The sequence below is a fragment of the Dendrobates tinctorius genome, unplaced genomic scaffold, assembly GCF_039654945.1.
Source record: "Dendrobates tinctorius isolate UK_male_01 unplaced genomic scaffold, ASM3965494v1 ptg000177l, whole genome shotgun sequence".
In the NCBI taxonomy this organism is placed as follows: Eukaryota; Metazoa; Chordata; class Amphibia; order Anura; family Dendrobatidae; genus Dendrobates; species Dendrobates tinctorius.
The window spans coordinates 4,428,346-4,450,198 of NW_027361844.1; the positions used below are offsets into that span (position 1 = coordinate 4,428,346).

Genomic DNA, 21,853 nt, shown 5'->3' on the forward strand with positions numbered 1-21,853 from the left:
TAATAAGCGACAGCTCTTCTTTAACCATAACCATTAACCACTTTTAACAATTTAAACCACTAAGTTTAGTAATATTATTTACATTTATCAACCCAGATCAGTAATATTGTTGTAATTACAAGATAAACTATATTAATAACTATATAGTGGTTAATTTTTTTATGACTAACAGGTCCATGCTTTATGATATTTCTGAAAATATAGCCAAGGCAGAGACTGATAACATTATGCATTTGGTGGAACAAGAGATTAACAACATTCGCAAAATAAATGGAAAAGTAAGATATTCTAGATATTAAAACTTTGTTTTATAAAGTTCCATTCACATTTAAATAAAATCAATGCATGTAACAATAATATCTGGAAATAGGCCTTCTACAATGCTTCAGTAATACAGATAAGCTCTGGCTTGTATAAATGGTTTACACTTTGTAATATAACCACTGGCCTGCAATAGAAAGAAATGTGCTATCTCTAACCATTTTGCTGTAAAAGTGATTTTTTAGACATTTTGTTCCACTGGTAGGTCAATATTCACATTTTGACATGTACAAATAAAATCTAAATAACAAATTAAAAAGATGATATTAAACCCCCATATTAGATTTTTTTTTTACCCAATTTCTGTCCATTATGGCTTAAAGAGGTGATCAGAAATCCAAATTAATTTAATTCTTAAACCCCATCTATTGTATGCCATAATCAAAACTATTTTCTAATATTCTTGAATTAAAAATTCCCTATCCTTCCCTCACTAAATTGTCTAACTGCTTTTCTTTTTTTTAGGACGCTTCTTTTGAGAATCTCAGTGCATGCTGGGAAAGTCAAATGAAGCATCATCAGTGGGTAGAGGCCACTGCTGCAGCACCTGCCCCTTCTCTGAAGCAAAGCGTCATCAGTGATGCTCGTTTTAGGGGCTGGACTAGACTTGTGTGCACAGTGCGATGTGCAATAACGAGCTGTCTAGAAAGCGAGTTGCAATGACCAGTGACGTCACTTACAGGGGTGGTGCTGATCTTCGCATGCCGGTATTCTGACAACGCGCTCTCCTGCGCTCAGTGTGCTGTCATTGTGCATATCACACAGTGCACATCGCGCAGGCGCTAGTCCAGTTCCTGAAACGAACTTGACTGATTACGCTTTGTTTCAGGCAGGGGCCTGCTATAGTGACCACAGTCTCTGCCCACCGATGATGCTTCATTTGATCATTTCAGCATGTGCTAGGATTCTTAGGATTCTCAAAGAGTCATCAAAAAGGAAGTCGTAAAAAAAAATTTTTTAATTCAAGTATATTAGAAAATAGTTTAGATTATGAGATCAAATAGAAAAGGATTAGGATGAAAATTCATTTGGATTTCAGACTACCCCTTTAATTTTCCAGCCCTTTTTTTAACCCTGTGTCAACTTTTTCAAGACGTGTTGCTGCAATTAATTTCTAAATGAGTTCATTTTTTTTCAAATGAAATGGAAAAATGTCTCATATTCAACTTCTGATCTGTGTTCTATGTCATGTTGTGAATAGCAGTTGGATGTTGGAGATTTCCAAATCATTGCATTCTCGATGTCTTTGCATTTTAGACAATGTCCCAACTTTTTAGAATTAGGGTTTATTTACAGCATTTACTTTACTCAGTTATATAGAGTCATTAACTCCACAGCGCTTTACAGACATCAGCGCTGTCCACGTTGGGGTTCACTATGTAAATTCTCTATCCGTATGTCTGGTATTGCAGGTCAGTTCTATTCACACTAGAAATGAAACTATTCCCTCAACTTTTCCCCTTAGGGGATAATTCATAGCACGCAGACAGCACATTGACCCATGTTATTCAATAAGTATGTTCAGATAAATGATTTTTCCCTCAGTCCGACTGTCCGTGAGACAAAAATTGCAGTATGCACTACTTTCGTGTGTATATTAGATGAGACTCGCCTGTTCAAGTCTATGGGTGTGTAAAAAAAATCGGATCCAACACAGAAAATCCAAGTGGTATTCGATACTTTTCTACTATAAACCTTGGAAACTGTATGTGATCATGTACATTTTTTAATGTAGATGTTAGAAAACAGATCACACACAGATGTCACAGAGAGATAAAAAACAGACGTAAGGATGAAAATCATATGAGAATAGTCTGACTTTTTGGGATGAAGCTCAGGCGAATATTCCTACATTCATCTACAGCCAGCCTAAGGCCGGAGTCACATTAGCATATCATATTGGATGCGAGTGTGAGCCGAGTGTCAGTGCTCTGCGCTCCAATCCTCTATCACATCAGGGAATCTCAGCACAGCTGTAAAGGAGACGTAGAAAGTAATTTCTCCATCTCCTCCATTGCCTGCGTTGGCGGGAATCGCATCGCACTGCACTCGGGTGATATCTGAGTGCAGTGCGATGTTTCACACGCACCTATAGACTTATACAGGTGAGTATACAATGGCAGCACACAGTGTTTTTTTATCATCTGATCGTGACCCGATCAGAGCAGGAAAAAAACACAATTGAGAACAGCAGCATAGGATTAAATTGGTACGAATGCAATCAGATTGCAAGCAAAAAAGCCAAGAAGTTAGAACTCAATATGTGCATATGCACTTAATGTATTGCGTTCTAACCATAGACAGCGCTGGCTTCTCCCCTTTTTTATTTGCAATCAGATTGCATTTGTCCAATTTAATCGCAAGTCGGAGTGAGTCCTAATACAGACATTCCAATATATGAAGAAAAGTAAGAGTGCTTTATTAGTTCCTTTGTACTGTTTAAGAATATTGTAAGGTTAACTCACTTCAAAGCTTCAATAAAAAGCTGTAGGATTGCTGTAGGAAAGGAGTTTGAGGATAGGGTCATGCTTAAAGGGAACCTGTCTGTAGGATTGTGCTGAGTAACCTACAGACAGTGTCAAGTCGGCGCCATTATACTGATTAAAATGATACCTTGGTTGATGAAATCCGTCTTACGATTGTTGCTTAATCTTTATTTTCAGTTTTCAGTTAATGAGATTCTTGTGCTCCAGTGTGGCTTGTGGGTGGGGCTTTATGTGGTGCCCCGCCCACATGTCTCCCACAGGCCACCCTAGAGCACAAGAATCTCATTAACGGACTACTGAAAATAAAGATTAAACAACAATCGTAAGACGGATTTCATCACCAGGTATTATTGTAATCAGTATAACAGCGCCGACCTGACACTGTCTGTAGGTTACTGCGCACAACCCTGGTGACAGGTTCACTTTAATTTGAATCTCAAGAACCTGTTGACAAAAATGTCAAATTCTTTACATATTTATGAACTAATGTAACAAATTGCTGTTTTCTCATTTGTATTATTACAAAGAAATGCATGATGGTTGTTCTTTCTGAAATGGAAAAAAAAGGAACGTTAAGTGAAGAAGATCTGAAAACATTACATGCATATTTGAAAGCCATTAATAGAGCAGACCTCTGTCAAAAAATAGACAATTTTGTAAAAGAACAATGTAAGTATAATTTCTGGATATATATTTAAAGTGTAACTATCGTTTTAGTTTTAATTTCATAAATCAATGTTACTCTTTAAATCTGATTTAAAACAAATTATTTAATACGTTACATACTGTATTTTAATGTCTTTGTAGATTAGACTTATGGACTCCACTGTTCTGAATAAAACTCCTTTATATTGTATACGTTCTGTTACTTAGCATTGATAAAACTAGTTATAAAGTCATGTGTGGATTACATGTGTCTTTGTACTTCATTTCTACTGTGGAAATGCATTAAAAATGCAATGTAGCGCAAGCGTAAAGGTAAAATTAAATAGCTTTTATTGGAAAAAGTTAAAGCATGGTTAAAAAAGAAAGCACCTCATGGCCTGAGTGTACTGGGACCCCTGTTGTGAGTTCATTTTTCCCTTCACCATTGAGGTCTGATGAACTCCCTCCTCTGGTGAAGGAAGGTAGTGAGGCTGATTACCAAACACCTGGGCAGCTAGATGATGACTGGGTGGCTTGAATTGAGGACTGGATATAAGGCTGCCAACGCCCTTCTTCCTGGCTGGTGATTTTGTTATGATGAGTCACCGAAGGAGGAAAAAACAAAATACCAGCTAAGTCCAGAAAAACCAGAGAGGTTGGCAGCTATCGGATTGCAGACCCCTGAACCTATCCAGTAGCAGTAGCCGTGGGGGGTTCCTACGGTGCCCTAGACCCCTCGATCACAGCCGGAGAACTACATAGCCTAAAGACAGAAAGGGGAAAAACTAAACTGCTCCAGAGCAGACCCCAAAGCAATAGGCAGCCCCCAACATATAATGACGGTGAAGCAAGATGAAAACACTAACACAGATAGAAAGATAGGTTGAGCAAATGATGGGGCCCAAGCTAACTACATAGAACAGGATAGGAAAGCTGCTGTCTGCCATCCGCAAAAACCCTATCAAAATGAGCCAACCGACTGATAGGAAAAACAGGCCCTGAAGTCGCTAGGCTTCAATAGACTATATCAGCACTCAGGTATATTCTGAAGACAGAGCAAAAGATCAACAGATCAGAGACAAAAATGGAATTCAGCTCACCCCCGGCCGGGGATGGCAGAACTCCTAAAAAACAAGGCAAAACTAAAACAAAACTGAAGATTACAAAGCAGAGCAGAAAAACTTAGCTTTGAGATGCAGGAATCAGACTGGTCTCCAAGAATCCAGCAGGAAAATCATCAGCCAGGAAGAAGGGCGTCGGCAGCCTTATATCCAGTCCTCAATTCCAGCCACCCAGTCATCATCTAGCTGCCCAGGTGTTTGGTAATCAGCCTCACTACCTTCCTTCACCAGAGGAGGGAGTTCATCAGACCTCAATGGTGAAGGGAAAAATGAATTCACAACAGACGCCCTTAGTCATAGGATTTCACATTGAGGTAATCACAAGATATATAAAGATACATTCATCCTATCACTATTGTGTGTATTAATCATTATAATAACCATCAGGTGTCTTTGCCTCAAAAGAAAATGTGGTTTCCAATGCAGTTAACCCCGTTAATGCTGTGTGTGTGTGCGTGCATACAGGTAATAACTTTTGCAGCATTTCCAAAATGTAAGAAAAAAAAGCAAAAATACACCTAAATGCGGAAAGACAAGACAAAATTTTAGTTAAAAACAGAAGGTGGTGGCAGCATACTGAATTCTGACAGTATTCAGAGGAACACTCTACAGCAGAAGTAATTCCATCTAAGCCCGTCTCTATTAAAACAAATGACGCGTTTTAACATTTGTGGCGCATAATGCTTTACTCACACTGTCCATACTTCAAGAAACTGAAGATAATACAAATAAGATAAGGGACTCCGACATTTATTATTAATAATAATAATAATAATCTTTATTTATATAGCTCAGCGATTTACAGTTTAGCAGTTTCAAAACATAAGTCATAAGTAACAACGTTAACAATACAATAATTAAAGCAAAATAAGACGACCCTGCTTATGAGAGCTTACAATCTACAATGAAGTGGGGGAGATACAAAGTACAGGTGTGTATTTACAGTGATGTATTTACAATGATGGTCCAGCCATCTTGAGGGAGTGAGGAATAGATGGAGATAGTGAATGGGCTACACATGCACACTTACACATAAAATGACTTTGATTAGTGAACGTGATAGGCTGCTCTGAGCAAATGCGTTTTGAGGGAACGCCTAAAACTGTGCAAATTGTGGATAGTCCTAATTTCTTGGGGTAGAGCATTCCAGAGGATTGGCGCAGTGCGGGAGAAGTCTTGGAGTCGGGAGTGGGAGGTGCGGATTAGTGCAGAGGTTAGTCGAAAGTCGTTTGCAGAGCGCAGCGGTCGGTTAGGCTGATAGACAGAAATAAGGGAGGAGATGTAAGGGGGTGCTGCACTGTGGAGAGCTTTGTGGGTGAGAACAGGTACGGTACTTTGAATTGGATCCTATAATGAATGGGCAGTTATAGGATTTCAGTTATTCCATCAAATCTCACTACAAGCCAGAGTTCCATCATTGGATTTATTCCAGAGTCTCGTCGAACAGGAGAATAAACAAATTCATTGATACACCGTGGCAATTTAAATGATGAACAATTTGAGTCCATCAGGAGCTTAGAGGCAAATCATAACATCACTATATGTCAGGCTGATAAGGGCGGTTGTGTAGCTGTAGTTGACACTGTTTTTACAGTTAGCTATTCTCAGAGATCCCGTCACGTACAAATCACTAAAGTCTGATCCCACTATGTCATTTAAATGTGAACTGTCCATTTGCGTTAATGATCGTTTATTTAGAGGTTAATTAGGGGTTATTACTTGAAATGGGCGGACTCCTGGATGTTCGGGTACGGCAGGTTCGGCCGAATAGTTCAAAAGTTCACGTTCAGGTACCAGAACAGTACCCAGACCCGAACCCAACCCAATTCACTTGAATAGGGGGCAGAACATCCAGTGTTTGTCGCGCTGTCATGTGCATGACAGCATGGCAAAAACAGCTTTTGAATGGAGGTAAAATCTTTACTGCCATTCAGACAGTTGCGGTTCCCACACTGTCAAATGACAGCGTGAGACCGCAGCTGTGATCGGCGGTATAAAGTTTACCTCCGTTCATGGGTGTGGGCTGATGGGACTACTGCTCCCATTAGTCTACGCCTGCTGCTGCTAATAACAGCGAGAGCAGGAGTGGCCGATGGGAGTATTCATCAGTCGGCGCATGCGCTCTAAAGAAATAATTAAAAAAAACAACATGGGTTCCCCTATATTTTTGCCAGGCAAAACTGACAGTTGCTGGCTGCAATCCTCAGCTGTCAGCATTAGCAAGGTTGGTTTTCAAGAATAGAGGGGCCCCATGCTGTTTTTTTAATTATTTAAATAAATCATTTTAAAAAATGACATGAGAGTCCCCCAATTTTTGACAACCAGCCGTGCTAAAGCAGACAGCTAGGTGCTGGTATTCTCAGGCTGGTAAGAGGCCATGGATATTGCCCAGAAAAGGTATATCTATTAGATGCGCCAATTCTGGCACTTTGCCCAGCTCTTCCTATTTGCACTCTAGCGGTGGCAAGTGGGGTAATATTTGTGGGGTTGATGTCACCTTTGTATTGTTCGGTGACATCAAGCCCATGGATTAGTAATGGAGAGGCGTCTATAAGGCACCTATCCATTACTAATCCTATAGTTACATATATGGTAATTAAAGGCACAGCCAGAATAAATTACTTTAATTCAAATAAAACAAAATACACTTTTCCTTTTAATTATTCAAAAAAAACAAAAACAGTTATACTCACCTAACGCCCGTTCCATTGAAACCAAAGTCTCCTGTAATAAAACAAAAAAAAAAAACAACAATATCCCTCTCCTGTCCATCGTTCTGTCCCACTCCATAATCCATGTTTGGAGATTGCTAGTTTTCAACCTGGACGGTGCCAAGATGTGACCGCCAAGGCTGAGAACCACTGATGAATGAGTGGCTGCAAACGCAACATCGGTGAGGGTTGCAGCCCCCAGCTGTCAGCTTTGAAGGGGAACCCAAGCGACAAAGACCCGGTCCCTGGGGGTCCCGAACTGGAACAGTAACACAAACTACAGTACCTGGTGAAGTCCATGTTTGGTCTCCGTGCCCAAGCAGTAGGTGTTTGGTACGGACGCCAACCTTTACTCTTTGAGATCGCTCATCTCTAGCTATTACCAATAAAATTGCCAGATGACTATAACCTGATCACCCCATTACTCTGATTTTAAATGGACTTCCAAAAGAGCAAAAGGACTTTTTTCCACCTCCCATCTGTCCTATAATCTCAGACATGGGTTTTTTTTAATGAAAACATTGGCCAGTGGCTAGATGAACATCTTCAGCCTGTTATCCCGCGTACCCCAGTTTATTTGAGGGATACATCTTCAGTTCTCAAAATCTTCAATTAATTTCAGTGGCAACAAGATTTTCATTTCACTACATGCGACGTTATAAATCTTTAATCGTCCATCCCACATGCTTTAGCCATAATCTTGCAGCTTTGCATTAACACCCAATTTATTACATGATGGCTGGTCAGAACAACAAAAGCAATTGTTACCATCCACCTTTCCTGTCTCCCCTATTTCCTCATAGATTGTAAACTTGTGACCAGGACCCTCATTCCTCTTGGTAACTGTTGATTTGTGTGATTATTGTTATTCTGCAATGTCTTTTATTGATTTTACAAGTCCCCTCTAAAATGTAAAGCGCTGCACAATGTGTTGGCGCTATAGAAATAAAATTATTATGATTACATTATTATAATAGCTATAAAATACCACCTGGACAATTACAGTTCTCATTCCATACCATTAAAAAGTTCATTTCATCAACATTGGATTTCTTAATGCACCATAATTCTTTCATTTTTCAGTAAGAATTTTTTTTGCAGATGCTGTATTATTTATGTAAATGGCAGGAGGAATTTTTTATTTTTTTCTGATAAAAATCCTTTTTTAACACATAATTTGTTACATAAGATATATGGAAGACATGCTACTGGCATGGAGAGGGGATTTAATACATTTTCTTGAATACCAACCAATGCAATTTGCGCTTTACATGCAGTACCCCTTCAATTCAAGTTCCCTTTTTGGACATATTAGTAAACAGAAATAACACCACATGCAGCGTTAACACTTCCCTTAACAGAAAGGATAATTAGGAGAATACAATTCTGTTATCCACTAGTTCACACCCCAAGCACACTATTCAGGCCATCCATAGGGGCGAATTCACTAGAGCGAGACGCATATGCTCAGGTGAGGAGAGTTTTTTGGCTGAGACTTCCATTATCAGGTAAAGATTATTGGATAGAGGCTACAAAAGCAAAACTGTAAAATATGCTTGCAGACAGGTTGCTAGCCTATCACGTCCTAGTTTACTACAAGGGAAACAAGCAGGTAATGATTCTTTTGAATCTACGCTGGTTACAGTTTCAACATCTTACTGCCCCCAATATAAGGTTATCAAAAGCATTAACTTTAAATATCTCCCTATTGTGAACCAAGACAATACTTTACGAACCATCATTAAAGGGGGTTGCAGATGTGTAGCCAAAAGGGGTTGTATAATAGGCTGGCAAACAACATACTGCTTATCACGCCAACCTCGAGCTGCCTCCTCTTGGTTGTTTGTAAAAGGGTTTTACAGAAGCTGTGGGAACAGATACCTTGTGTGTAATTATGACGCATACAAAAAGTTATTCTTTTTTTCAGGACAGAATAAGAAATATTACATCAAGTCATTAATCAATTACGAATTGGATCATATAGTGATCATATATTGTATTGAATGTCGAGCTTGTAAAGTTTGCTACCAAGGTTATACTACTAGAAAACTCAAGAATAAGAACACACAGCCAATATTATCGGGAACAACCGGGGTTATTAAAAAGAAGCAAAACATTTTTCTGCCATTCACATACCTATGTATGATCTTATGATACCTATACCTATGTATGATCTTTCTAATTTTCTTTTTTTTTGTCATTGAAAAAGTAACCTGTCCTGTCAGGGGTGGCAACTGGCAGAAGTAATTCGCGCTACATGAAGTGTACTGAATCCCGACACTGGATACTAAATATCCCAATTATAAAAATGACTTACGGTATTTTACATTTATTAACATTAATTTTCCTTTTTCCAAATATTTGAATCCGGTATCAGAATCCAGAAGACAGGTACCATTTGCTGCCTTCAACTAACATATGGATTTTTTTAACCCCTTCAAACACCAAGCCCTTTTTTCACCTTCATGACCGAACCATATTTTACAATTCTGACCACTCTCACTTTATAAGTCATAACTCTGGAGTGCTTCATCAGATTCCACTGATTCTGAGAATGTTTTTTCATGACATATTGTACTTCATGATAGCGGTAACATTTATTTGATATGACTTGCGTTTATTTGTGAAAAAAACGAACTTTGGCGAAAATTTACAAAATGTTGTAATTTTCAAACTTTTAATTTTCATGTGAAATTTGAAGACCAATTGTTCCAGCTCTTCCATGAAAAATTCCTTTATTTTATCATGATAAAAACATGATCAGCTTATTAGACAACATCAAGCAAAATAAAGGATTTTTTTATGGAAGAGCTGGAACAATTGGTCTTCAAATTTCACATGAATGTGTCTAATCAGGACGGAGTTCCGTGCACTTTCTGAAGATCGGTGAGCTGGCATTTTTTTTCTTTATACTTTTAATTTTAATGCCCTTAAATCACAGAGATATGTCACATAAAATAGTTAATAAATAACATTTGCCACATGTCTACTTTACATCAGCACAATTTTTGAAACATATACAGTACACATAATTTTTAGGAAATTATAAGGATACTTTCTTTGGGGTTTCCATCTAAATCTCAGAGTGACGTGATTCAGATGAAACCCCGAAAGGATCCATTCACTTAATGAGGCAACAGAGTTACTCTGGACTCCCTCTGGTGTCTGTTCAGTAATGTGTTTTTTTTTAGAAGTATACAAAACTGTGGCAGACCTTGCTTTTATGTATGCTTAAAAAGACATACAGCACCGGATCACAGGTCAGACGTCGTCCACGGTGCATCTGCCTCATTTCCACCAGGGGTTCAGTCTGAATCACCTATTTCAGAGATTTACACAGAAACCTCGGTGTAAGCGATCAATGCAGAACGCAGGATAAATGTGTGCCAAGCCTTAATGCGATCTTTGAGAAGCAGAATGAACAAATCAACAGCAGGTGAAGAATTGGTTTTGTTTATTTCTTACACCATTCCTCGTGTGGTATAAGCGATAAGACGACTTTATTATTTGGGTTAGTGCGCTTACAGTGATACCAGATTTGTATCCTATTTTATGTTTGGCTGCTGTCACACACTAAAAGACTTTTTTTGGCGGGGAAAGCTAGTTTTTGCATCGCCATATTTTGAGATCTATAATTTTTCCATATTTCGTCTGACAGAATCATGTGAGAACTTGTCTTTACAGGAGGAGTTGATGTTTTTATTGGTACGATTTTTGAACAAATAGGTCTGAGCTTGATCTATCAATTTTGCTAGCTCTAGAGACCTGGATGTCGTCTTGACGAAATCGGGTCACCATGGCAATGATCGGCCCCTCGCCGAGACGTCGCCCGGGTGCCAATCAAAGAGCAGAGGGGGCTCCCTTTCTGCTAAATACTGCGATCAATATCAATCACAGCATTCAGAGGGTTAAAGTTCTGGGAGCGGTGAGAGCACCCTGTGTTCGGAAGATCGCTATGACACATCCATATGTCAAAGGTCGGTTAGTACCAGCCGACCATGACGTATGGATACGTTCAATGTCGGGAAGGTGTTAAAAAACATATTTGAATGAGTAATTTTTTCCACACCCCTCAAATTACTTATATGTGTGTGGCTTATGGAAATACGGGTAGATGCATGTTTTTATTATGCAAACATACTGCTTTGTTGCAAAGAAATCTACTTTGGAAGTGGTGTGCCAGTGGGTTTGGAAATGCTTTGGGTGTGACATAGCATGCCTTTCATCTTTATTTTTAGCCTCTGCAAGGTTTTCAAAATATCAGAATCTGGAGTCAGGATTCAGTATGCAGGCACCACTTGCTGTCTTTAACTAAAATTTGCCTTGTTTTTCCACACTTAGGTTTTTTTTGTTTTTCCTCTTGCGTATTGGAAATGCTGTTAAAGTTATTACATGTATGTGTAACAAGGACAACCGGGGGTAGTTATGGCCGAGATGTTTATAGGCACAGTACATAGACAGAGTCCACTGAGCAAACGGTCAGCGAGCACCCCCAGTCCCTTGTACATAGATAGACGAGGCCGACACAGCTTTTCCCCACAGGTTACCTTCTCTTCTCACTAAACTGGAATCAGCAGTTTCCTGTTCCCGCTCTGCTGCTGGCCCAGCCCATAATCTTAACTGTTGACTGTCTCTAACTCATACAGTCATTTAAAGGGGAACATCACAATACAATATAAGACATAACACATCAATATAAGACAATTTGATTTACATGGCATGACATATACAACACATGCAGAATACATTTATATAAGGTGCACGGGGGCCACACTGAGAAGAAGAGGGCGCAGCTGAGGGGACCTGCCACACCCTTGCATATGCACGCTCATACATACAGCATTAACGGGGTTAACTGCATTGGAAACCACATTTTCTTTTGAGGCAAACACACCTGATGGTTATTATAATGACTAATACACACAATAGTGATAGGATTAATGTATCTTTATATATCTTGTGATTACCTCAATGTGATATCCTATGACTAAGGAAGTCCCAGTACGCTAGAAATGCGTCAGGCCATGAGGTGTTTTCTTTTTTTAACCACGTTTTAAATTTTTCAGTAAAAACAATTTAATTTTATCTGGACGGTTCTGTAAAACTACCTCTTTCCCCAAGTCCTTCAAGCTGTAATTAATAGCAGGCACGACACCCGCCAGAAGCCATTTTCACTAAAATGGATCCTCGCATATTTGCAGTATGATCCCCTGATGACTCCCTCTCCCCTTCCCTTGACATCTAAAAATGCATTTGTGTTTTTCTACCTGCGGATTATCATCCTCTCTTTCAAGTCTATAGAGAAAATCCAAAAAGATAAAATGCATGTTTATCGCAAGAGAAATTGACGTATATCAGATTTCAAAAGCACAACATAGATCAGTTTGCATTGTGTAAAAAAAAAGAAAAAAAAAGCCCAGTGGGCATGAGATTTCTATACACACCATCCACTTTCCCGTACTTGTACTAAAAATACACAGCTTCAAAAACGCTCCAAATGCTCATCATGGGAACTTAGCCTATGTGGCTTCTACACACGTTCTGCTTCTGGTGCTTCTCTCATTGGATAGAATGTGAACGCAGTGCTAGCCTAGGAAGCATGCTCAGCTGTTCCCATGACCCCCATAAAAGTGAATGAAGACAGGTGCACATGCACAGCCACCTCTCCATCCATCCTCCACATTGATCGAAAAACAAAAAAAACCCTGTTTGGGAGAGAAGAACAGACAAATGTATTGTATTTTTATGATACCTGAAGAAGGATATATACTGTATCCGAAACATATTGTATCTCCTGCTATCAAATAACAAAAAAGAAAAAATCAATATATCATCCTTGGATGGGAGTCCTGGGAAGCGCTGCTGTTCATGGGCTGGATGTGTTCGTTTTGATTTATCCTCCACATTGATGTTGAGGTCAATGGTCTTCTCACCAGATAGGAGAGGGCTTAAGGGCCCTTGATTTGGGGTATGGTGTGGATCCCTGAGGTGGGATCTGCATTTACCAGACATTATGGCGCATATCTAAAAATCAAATATTACTTTAATATGATGTGTAGTAGAACCCTTTGTGAATGTCAGTGCTTTAGAGTGATTTTACTTTTCACATATTGCAGATAATCAAAGAAAAGGTTTAGACGTTAAATTTCAGAAAATGGCTATTCAAGGTATGTATATGTTGCGACAACCCATAAGTAAATGGACACCCTGATATTCGGAAATTGGAGCATATTTATTACTTGCTGAAGAACCTGGCTTTGCCCAGGCATACTAACTAACTGTGGTTAGTTATAACAAATTATAGTGATTATATTTATATATAAAGCTGAGTGTAGAGCCTCGCCCACTCCGCATAGCCACATTCACTATAATATCCCACATCATCCCGTAAGCCAGAGCCACCAGACTACTACCCCTAATATCCCACATTATCCCATCAGTAGACACCAGACTACTAACCCTAATATCCCACATCATCCCATCAGCCAGAGCCACCGGACTACTACCACTAATATCTCACATCATCCCGTCAGAGCCACCGGACTACAACCACTAATATCCCACATCATCCCGTCAGCCAGAGCCACCAGACAACTACCCCTAATATCCCACATCATCCCGTCAGCCAGAGCCACTGGACTACTACTCGTAATATCCCACCACATCATCCCATCAGCCAGAGCCACCGGACTACTACAACTAATATCCTACATAATCCCATCAGAGCCACCGGACTACTACCCCTAATATCCCACATCATCCTTTCAGAGCCACCAGACTACTACCCCTAATATCCCACATCATCCCATCAGCCGGAGCCACTGGACTACTACCCCTAATATCCCACATCATCCCGTCAGCCAAAGCCACCGGACTACTTCCCCTAATATCCCACATCATCCTGTCAGCCAGAGCCACTGGACTACTACCCTTAATATCCCACATCATCCCATCAGCCAGAGCCACTGAACTACTACCCCTAATATCCCACATCATCCCGTCAGCCAGAGCCACTGGACTACTACCCCTAATATACCACATCATCCTGTCAGCCTGAGCCACCGGACTACTACCCCTAATATCCCACATCATCCTGTCAGAGCCAACGGACTACTACCCCTAATATCCCACATCATCCAGTCAGAACCAACATTGTCACGTTGGCGCTGTTACACCGATTAAAATGATACCTGAGTTGGAGAAATATGTCTTATGTTTCTTTTTTTAATCTGTGTTTGAATTTTTAAGTTAATGAGGATGCTTCATGCTTCCTGATTCTGGGTTCCCCCTGCAGTCTATGTCAGAGGGTGGTCTGTGTTGGCACGGTAATAAATTGTGTTATTTCCAGCTTTACAGAAGAACGATAACACCATAGAAATGTAAGAATAATAGGCCTCAGTTACCACATCTTTCTACAAGGAAAACTGTTGCTCCTAGCAACCAATCACAGCTCAGCTTTCATCTTTTAAACAGCTCTGGTGAAATGAAAGATGCTTAGTAATTGGTGTCTAAGAGCAACACAGGCAATGTAACCTGTTGTGGTCAAGAAGATGTGCATATGATATATATATATATATATATGATATTTATTATACAGGGCTTTACGTGTGGAGTGAGTGTGGCTATGCAGAGTAGGCGGGGCTATGTGGAGTGGGCATGGCTTGATACACACACACATACACTCATTTATTTATATATATATATATATATATACTGTATATATATATATATATATATATATATATATATATATATATATATACTGTATATATTGAAAAACTGCCATACTTTCAGGTTAGAAATATTCATGATTTATTTTCATGATAAAGGATGTATTTTTTGGATCAAAGCTCAGTGTTCGTGGCTTCATTGTTTATAAGTTTTCATATTTTTGAGGTTTTTAGAGGAAATTGTGGTGTAAATAAAAGCCAAACATTATAGAAGCATAAAATGGTGAGTTTTGTAGCCCCTTAGCACAAAATAATATACATGTGCATCAGCACTTGGATCACTGTGTGTGGAGGGGGCTCAATAGCTGAGCTCCCACCACATGCAGTATAAGCCAGTTATGTTGCATAGTCACTGTCATCTGTCACTAACATCAGTGGCCGGAGCAGCTCTCCGATCGATGCTGTTAACTATTTAAATACTGCTGTCAGTCTCTGACAATGGAAATTAAATTGAATGGTCCCATTGCTTTTTGCAAGGCAATCATGACACACTGTTGGATTATCATGACAGCCAGAGGCTTGCTGAAGGGCTGCTTTGCTGCCATCTTGGTACTACTGTGGAGTACAGGGCTCCTGATTCATTATGAGGCACATGCCAGGAGCATGTCAGGTTAGGGGAGAGGGCCCCGGAAAAAGGGCCCGCCGTGTGTCCGGACCGGAACTAGGAAGGCTGTCACCCAATTTCCCGAGGAGTACGTCCCCGAGAGGAACAATTACAGGCCAGGACCGACCGTTGACCAGGAAACGTGGGGGCGGGTCAAAGAAAGGGGGCGGAGTGACTATAAAACGAGCAGTGCAGACCACCAGGGGGCACTCAGCGGAGAGAGAGACAGGAGGGAGGAGTCTAAGTGGCGTCCAGTTGCGAGAGTGAGTCAGCACTTTTGGGATAGCAGGAACAGGGGCCCACCTGACAAGGGAAGTGGACGATGCCGAACAGCACAAGGAGGATACTCAGCGAGACCCGTAGCTGTCAATGCCCCGCTTCATACTGCAGCTGCGGCCTGTACAGCGAGACCGTGGCCGCCTCTGCCCCTCTCCATACCGCGACTGCGGCCTGTACAGCGAAACCCGAGGCCGCCTCTGCCCTGCTCCAAACCGCGGCTGCGGCCTGTACAGCGAGACCCACGGCTGCCTCTGCCCTGCTCCATACCACGGCTGCGGCCAGTACAGCGAGACCCGCGGCCGCCTCTGCCTCACCTCCCGATGAGACAACCCCGGTGTTGGGGGAATGGCACGGGGCCTGTATCGCCCACCCAGCACCAGAGTGCAGGAACTTCCGAAGCCTTTGGCAACTCTTCTTTGGCTGGACTCGGCGGCTAGGGCGCAGCCCGGACATTCCCCGGACACCAACTCTGCAGGACGTCAGAGACAGATAAGTGACACTCCGTTGTTCATATCCCCATTTAGTCCAAGGGTCTTTAGCCGGCCATACCGTGGCCACATAGCCATCACTTCTCGCCGTACCGTTTAGTGCTGTTATTTGTGTATTTATATTTGGCTTCCCTGCGTGGAAAACCAAAGATGGGGCCAGCTAGCTTAGATAGGAAAGGACAGGAAGGCTGCTGTCTGCAATCCGTGAAAAACCCTATGAAAATTAGAGCCAACAACTGACAGTAAAATTGGCCCTGAAGACTCTAGGCTTCAAAAAAGGCTATGTCAGTACTCAGGAATATTCTGAAGACAGAGCAACAGGCAAAAGGAGATTCAGCTCACCCCAGCAGGGAATGGCAGAATCCAGAAAAGCAAGGAAAACAAAACACTAATGCAAAAAGGCAAAGCAGAAATCTTAGCTTTAGATGAGCAGGAATCAGACTGGTTTCCTAGAAGTCAACAGAGAAATCACCCGCAGGCCAGAAGGGCGTCGGCAGCCTTATATCCAGTCATTAACTCCACTCAGCCAGTCATCATCATCAGCCCCAGGTGTTTGACAATCAGGCTCACTACCTTTCTTCACCAGAAGAGGGAGTTCCTCGGGCCTCAGTAGTGAAGGGGAAAATGAACTCACAACAGTGGTGGTTGCAAGAGAGCAGTCCCGTGAGCGACCGACAAGGGGCATCCTGGAGCAGTCCAGAGACAAATGAGTACGCCTGCAATAGGACGATGGGGAAATTGCCCCTTACGTTAATGACACTCTCTCGGGACATGTTACTAATCAGTGGCATAACTACAAAGTTATGGGCCCTGGTGCGAACTTTCAAATGGCCCCCCCAATGCCAAAATACATGCACATCTCCACTCCATCCACCTCGCACACGCGCGGCTCCGCACACCTCATACACGCGTGGCTCCGCACACCTTGTACACATGTGGCTCCACTCCGTACACCTCGTACACATGCGGCTCTGCTCCGTCCACCTTGTACACACACAGCTCTGCTCTGTCCACCTTGTACACACATGGCTCCGCTCCGAACAGCTCGTACACACACGGCTCCACTCTGTCCACCTTGTACACACACAGTTCCGCTCTGCACACCTCGTACACACGCAGCTCTGCTGCATACACCCCGTACTCACACGGCTCTGCTCCGTACACCTCGTACACACACGGCTCTGCTCCGTATACCTCGTACACACATGGCTCCACTCTGCACACCCCATGCACATACATATTCACTCCATACACCTCGTACACACACGGCTCTGTTTCATCCACCCTGTAAACCCCTCCTGACCCCACACAGAAACTTACCCTCATCCAACCAGCACCATGACAACCAGCACAGTAGAGTCCTGCATACATCAAGGCCCCTGATCATGGGACCCCTGACTCTTCCCCTCCTGTGACCTCATCACAGGTCCTGTGCCACAGAACAGCCATATCATCAGGCTAAATGCAACCTGGCAGACAATCAAAGAATGGAGCTACACAGCCAATGAGCAGCGCTTCAGCTCCGTGATCGGGCCCCTAATGACTCTGGGCCCTGTCGCAGCTGAGACCTCTGCGACTGTGGTAGTCCAGCCCCTGTTACTAATGCTACGCTAGTGGGAGAGATTGGCGATCAAAAATGGACTGTTGTATTGAAAAGTGGAATTGCGAGCGGAGCCAACAGTCACCTAGCAAGTGATAGTACCGGGAGCCCGGCTGGCTAAAATTGCCCGAGAAGCCCATGAAAAAGGGGCTCACTTTGGGGCTCAAAAGACTTTCCAATGGCTGGAGCAGATAGCCTACCACCCCCAATTACAAACCGAAGTGGAAGAGATCTGCAGAAAATGTCGTCAATGCGAACTGACTAAACCACAGGAGCAAAGAGCTCCTATACAGACGATAATAACAATGGCAACCCTCGAGCTATTAATGGTAGACTACCTGACCATCGGCCCAGCCCACCAGGGATATGAGCACTGCCTAGCTAGGGTGTACCATTTTACCAAATTTGCCTTGGTGACCCCCACCAGAGACCAAACGGCGGAATCTGCTGCCTATGCCATTTGCAAGAACTTTATTCAAGTCTATAGCTGCTCCTAACGTATTCACTCGGATCAGAGTGCCTGCTTCCTGGGAAAAGTAATGGAGGAGTTATATTGTCTGTACGGCATTGACAAATCTTGGACCACACAATACCACCCGCAAGGAAACGGGGCCTGCTAATGGTTTAATCGGACCCTAATCCAAATGCTGCGTACCCTGGAAGACGACCGAAAGACCCGTTGGCCCGAGTACATCCCTGAGCTGGTCTGGGTATACAATAGCCGGGTTCATCAGGTCACCGGCTACACTCCATACTCGTTACTCTTCGGCCGAGAAGGAAAAGGGATCACCGAGGTAGAGTTGGACCCAGACGAAAAATTACTGTGGGCAGGGGTCTCCTCGTGGGTCCGGGATCACCGGTATCATCTACAGACTCTACACAGGCTAGGACAAACAAGGCTCCGAGACCTCGAGCACCCAGGAAAAGCCACATTGTAGCCAACAGAATTCCAAGTGGGGGATCGCGTCTTCATACGGGAGGGACGCCCCCAGAACAAATTGGAGCACTGGTCTGAAAAAGAAGGGAAATTACTTATCTGAACAGTCCATCGCAACATGCTGCGGCCCTGTATATCCACGGACCCCGAGCAATCTGAAATCCCTCCGGAGGCCCCGGATTTAGCACCAGCAGTCTGGGATGATGAAGAAGATGAAGACTACCCAACAGCAAAAGCCGATTCACCAAGGGTCAATGTTCCCGTGACCCCAGCTATCCAACCGCCTTCCACCATCCCAGATGACTCCACTACACCAACTGCAATGCTCCGAGCGGTCTACAGCTGGTAAACCCCCCGAACGTTACGAACAAGACCAGTTTGTATGGCAAACACATCTCCAACGACAGGACAGGTGCACAGACCCCACAAAGCCCTCGCCCGTAGACTGGCAAGCGAAAAGGGTGGAGGAGTGTAGGGGAGAGGGCCCCGGGAAAAGGGCCCAACGTGTGTCCGGGCCGGAACTAGGAGGGCTGTCACTTGAGTTCCCGAGGGGTACGTTCCCTGGAGGAACAATTACAGGCCAGGACCGACCGTTGACCAGGTAATGTGGAGGCGGGTCAAAGAAAGGGGGCGGAGCGACTATAAAACGAACAGTGCAGACCAGCAGGCGGAACTCAGCAGAGAGAGGGACGAGAGACAGGAGGGAGGAGTCTAAGTGGCGTCCAGGAACGAGAGTGAGTCAGCACTTTTGGGACAGCAGTGACGGGGGCCCACCTGACAAGGGAAGTGAAAGGTGCTGAGCAGCGTGAGGAGGATACTGAGCGAGACCCGCGGCCGCCTCTGCCCCGCTCTATACCATGGCTGCGGCCTGTACAGCGAGACCCGCGGCCGCCTCTGCCCCGCTCTATACCGTGGCTGCGGCCTGTACAGCGAGACCCGCGGCCGCCTCTGCCCCACTCCATACCGCGGCTGCGGCTTGTACAGCGAGACCCGTTGCCGCCTCTGCCCCACTCCATACCACGGCTGCGGCCTGTACAGCGTGACCCATGGCCGCCTCTGTCCTGCTCCATACTGTGGCTGCGACCTGTACAGCGAGACTTGCGGCCACCTCGCCTCCCTACGAGACAACCCCGGCGTTGAGGGAATGGCACGGGGCCTATATCGCCCACCCAGCACCAGAGCGCAGGAACTTCTGAAGCCTTTGGCAACTGTTCTTTGGCTGGACCCGGCAGCTAAGGTGCAGCCCGGACATTCCCCGGACACCAACTCTGCAGGACGTCAGAGACCGGTAAGTGACACTCCGTTGTTCATATCCCCGTTTAGTCCAAGGGTCTTTAGCCAGCTATACCATGGCCACATAGCCATCACTTCTCGCCGTACCGTTTAGTGCTGTGTTATTTGTGTATTTGTGTTTGCGTGGAAAACCGTTGTCAGCTTTATCCTTTATCTATTGTGATGCAGTGACCCCTGTGACAGATAGGGGGGCGCTGTATGGCACATGCTTGCAGGCGTTCCTTCATTGTAATAGGGAAAATGGTGACCGGCAGGGTTGTGAATGGCCGATATGTATCACAAGTGTGGGTGCCTTGTGATGGAAGCTGGAACGTGTGTTGATCAGCAGAGGTACTGCTGAGGGTTTGCTGCAGTATATCAGGGAAACCTTTCAGGTGACTTGGTGAGATGGGTGGGACCAGTCCCCTACAAACGCACCTACGGGCGTGTGTCTGAACGCCCAGGATAAAGCCTGTGGGTGGCTGTGTGAAAGAAGACCTTTAGTGATGTCATAACCATGTGATCCATACCTCACCTCTGGTTGTGGTTATGGACATATAAGGTGCCTGAGGTCTGATCACATGGGGAGAGAGTGTGTACCTGAATGGTTCAGGGTGTAAGGTCCTGGAAGGTCTAGTGTTATGATTCAGTCACCGAGGTGGAAAGAAAGACCAAGCTAAGCCACAGAAAAACAGAGAGGTTGGTAACTAAGCGGATTGCAGACCCCTGATCCTATCCACACAACTAGCAGTAGCTGTGGAGCGTATTTACGATGATCCTAGACGCCTCGACACAGCCGGAGAGCTAAATAAGCCTAAAGCAAGAAAGGGGAAATCTAAACTGCCCCAGAGCAGACCCCAAAGGAATAGATAGCCCCCAAACATATATTGTCGGTGAGACAAGATGAAAACACAAACGCAGGTAGACTGAGCAAACGATGAGGCCCACACTAACTAGACAGGACAGGAAAGGAAAGACACTGTCTGCAATCACGCAAAAAACCCTGCAAAAAATGTCCAACACGTCTGATAGAAAAATACTGAAGTCGCACGACTTCGCCCACTATATCAGCACTCTGGTATATTCTGAAAGCAGAGCAAAAAGAGGCCAATCTAATAAGGGACAAAAACAAACTGGCACAAGCAGTAACATATGGATGGAGATTCAGCACAGCCCCAGCCGGAGCTGGCTGACCACACAAAACTGAAATAGACAAAACCAGATGAAATGTGAACAATAGCAAAAGAACACTTAGCTGAGCATGCAGGGACTGAGCTGGAAACTAAGACCTCAGGAGGCAGGAAAAAATCACCAGCAGGGATAGAGGGAATCGGCTGTCTTAAATCCAGTCAGAAAGTCCAGATTTCCAATCATCCTCCTCATTATCAGGTGGCAAGCCTCTGTTATTCAGATCAGCTCCATTACCTCCAGTAACCACCACAGGGAGCCCAGAAAGAGAACTCGCGACCCCTCTGTCAATATAGCCAGTTCCACTACCTTCACTAATAACCAGAGGTAGGCCAGAAAGCGAATTCACAACAGTACCCCCCTTGAGGAGGGGTCACCGAACCCTCATCCACGCCACCAGGCTGATCAGGATGGGCCCGGTAAAAAGCACGAACCAATCTATCGGCATGAATGTCAGAAGCAGAGACCCAA

At 43.6% G+C, this 21,853-nt stretch overlaps 1 protein-coding gene across 4 annotated transcripts in view; it reads left to right on the forward strand.

The window, feature by feature from the left end:
* Positions 1 to 21,853, forward strand: part of LOC141054238 (caspase-8-like) — a 221,199-nt gene that overhangs the window by 35,309 nt on the left and 164,037 nt on the right. For all 4 annotated transcript variants that reach the window (XM_073551482.1, XM_073551483.1, XM_073551484.1 and 1 more), the window contains exons 3-5: positions 173 to 278; positions 3,335 to 3,476; positions 13,401 to 13,451. In XM_073551482.1, the coding sequence (XP_073407583.1) occupies positions 173 to 278; positions 3,335 to 3,476; positions 13,401 to 13,451 (299 nt within the window). The remainder of the gene's footprint in view (positions 1 to 172; positions 279 to 3,334; positions 3,477 to 13,400; positions 13,452 to 21,853) is intronic.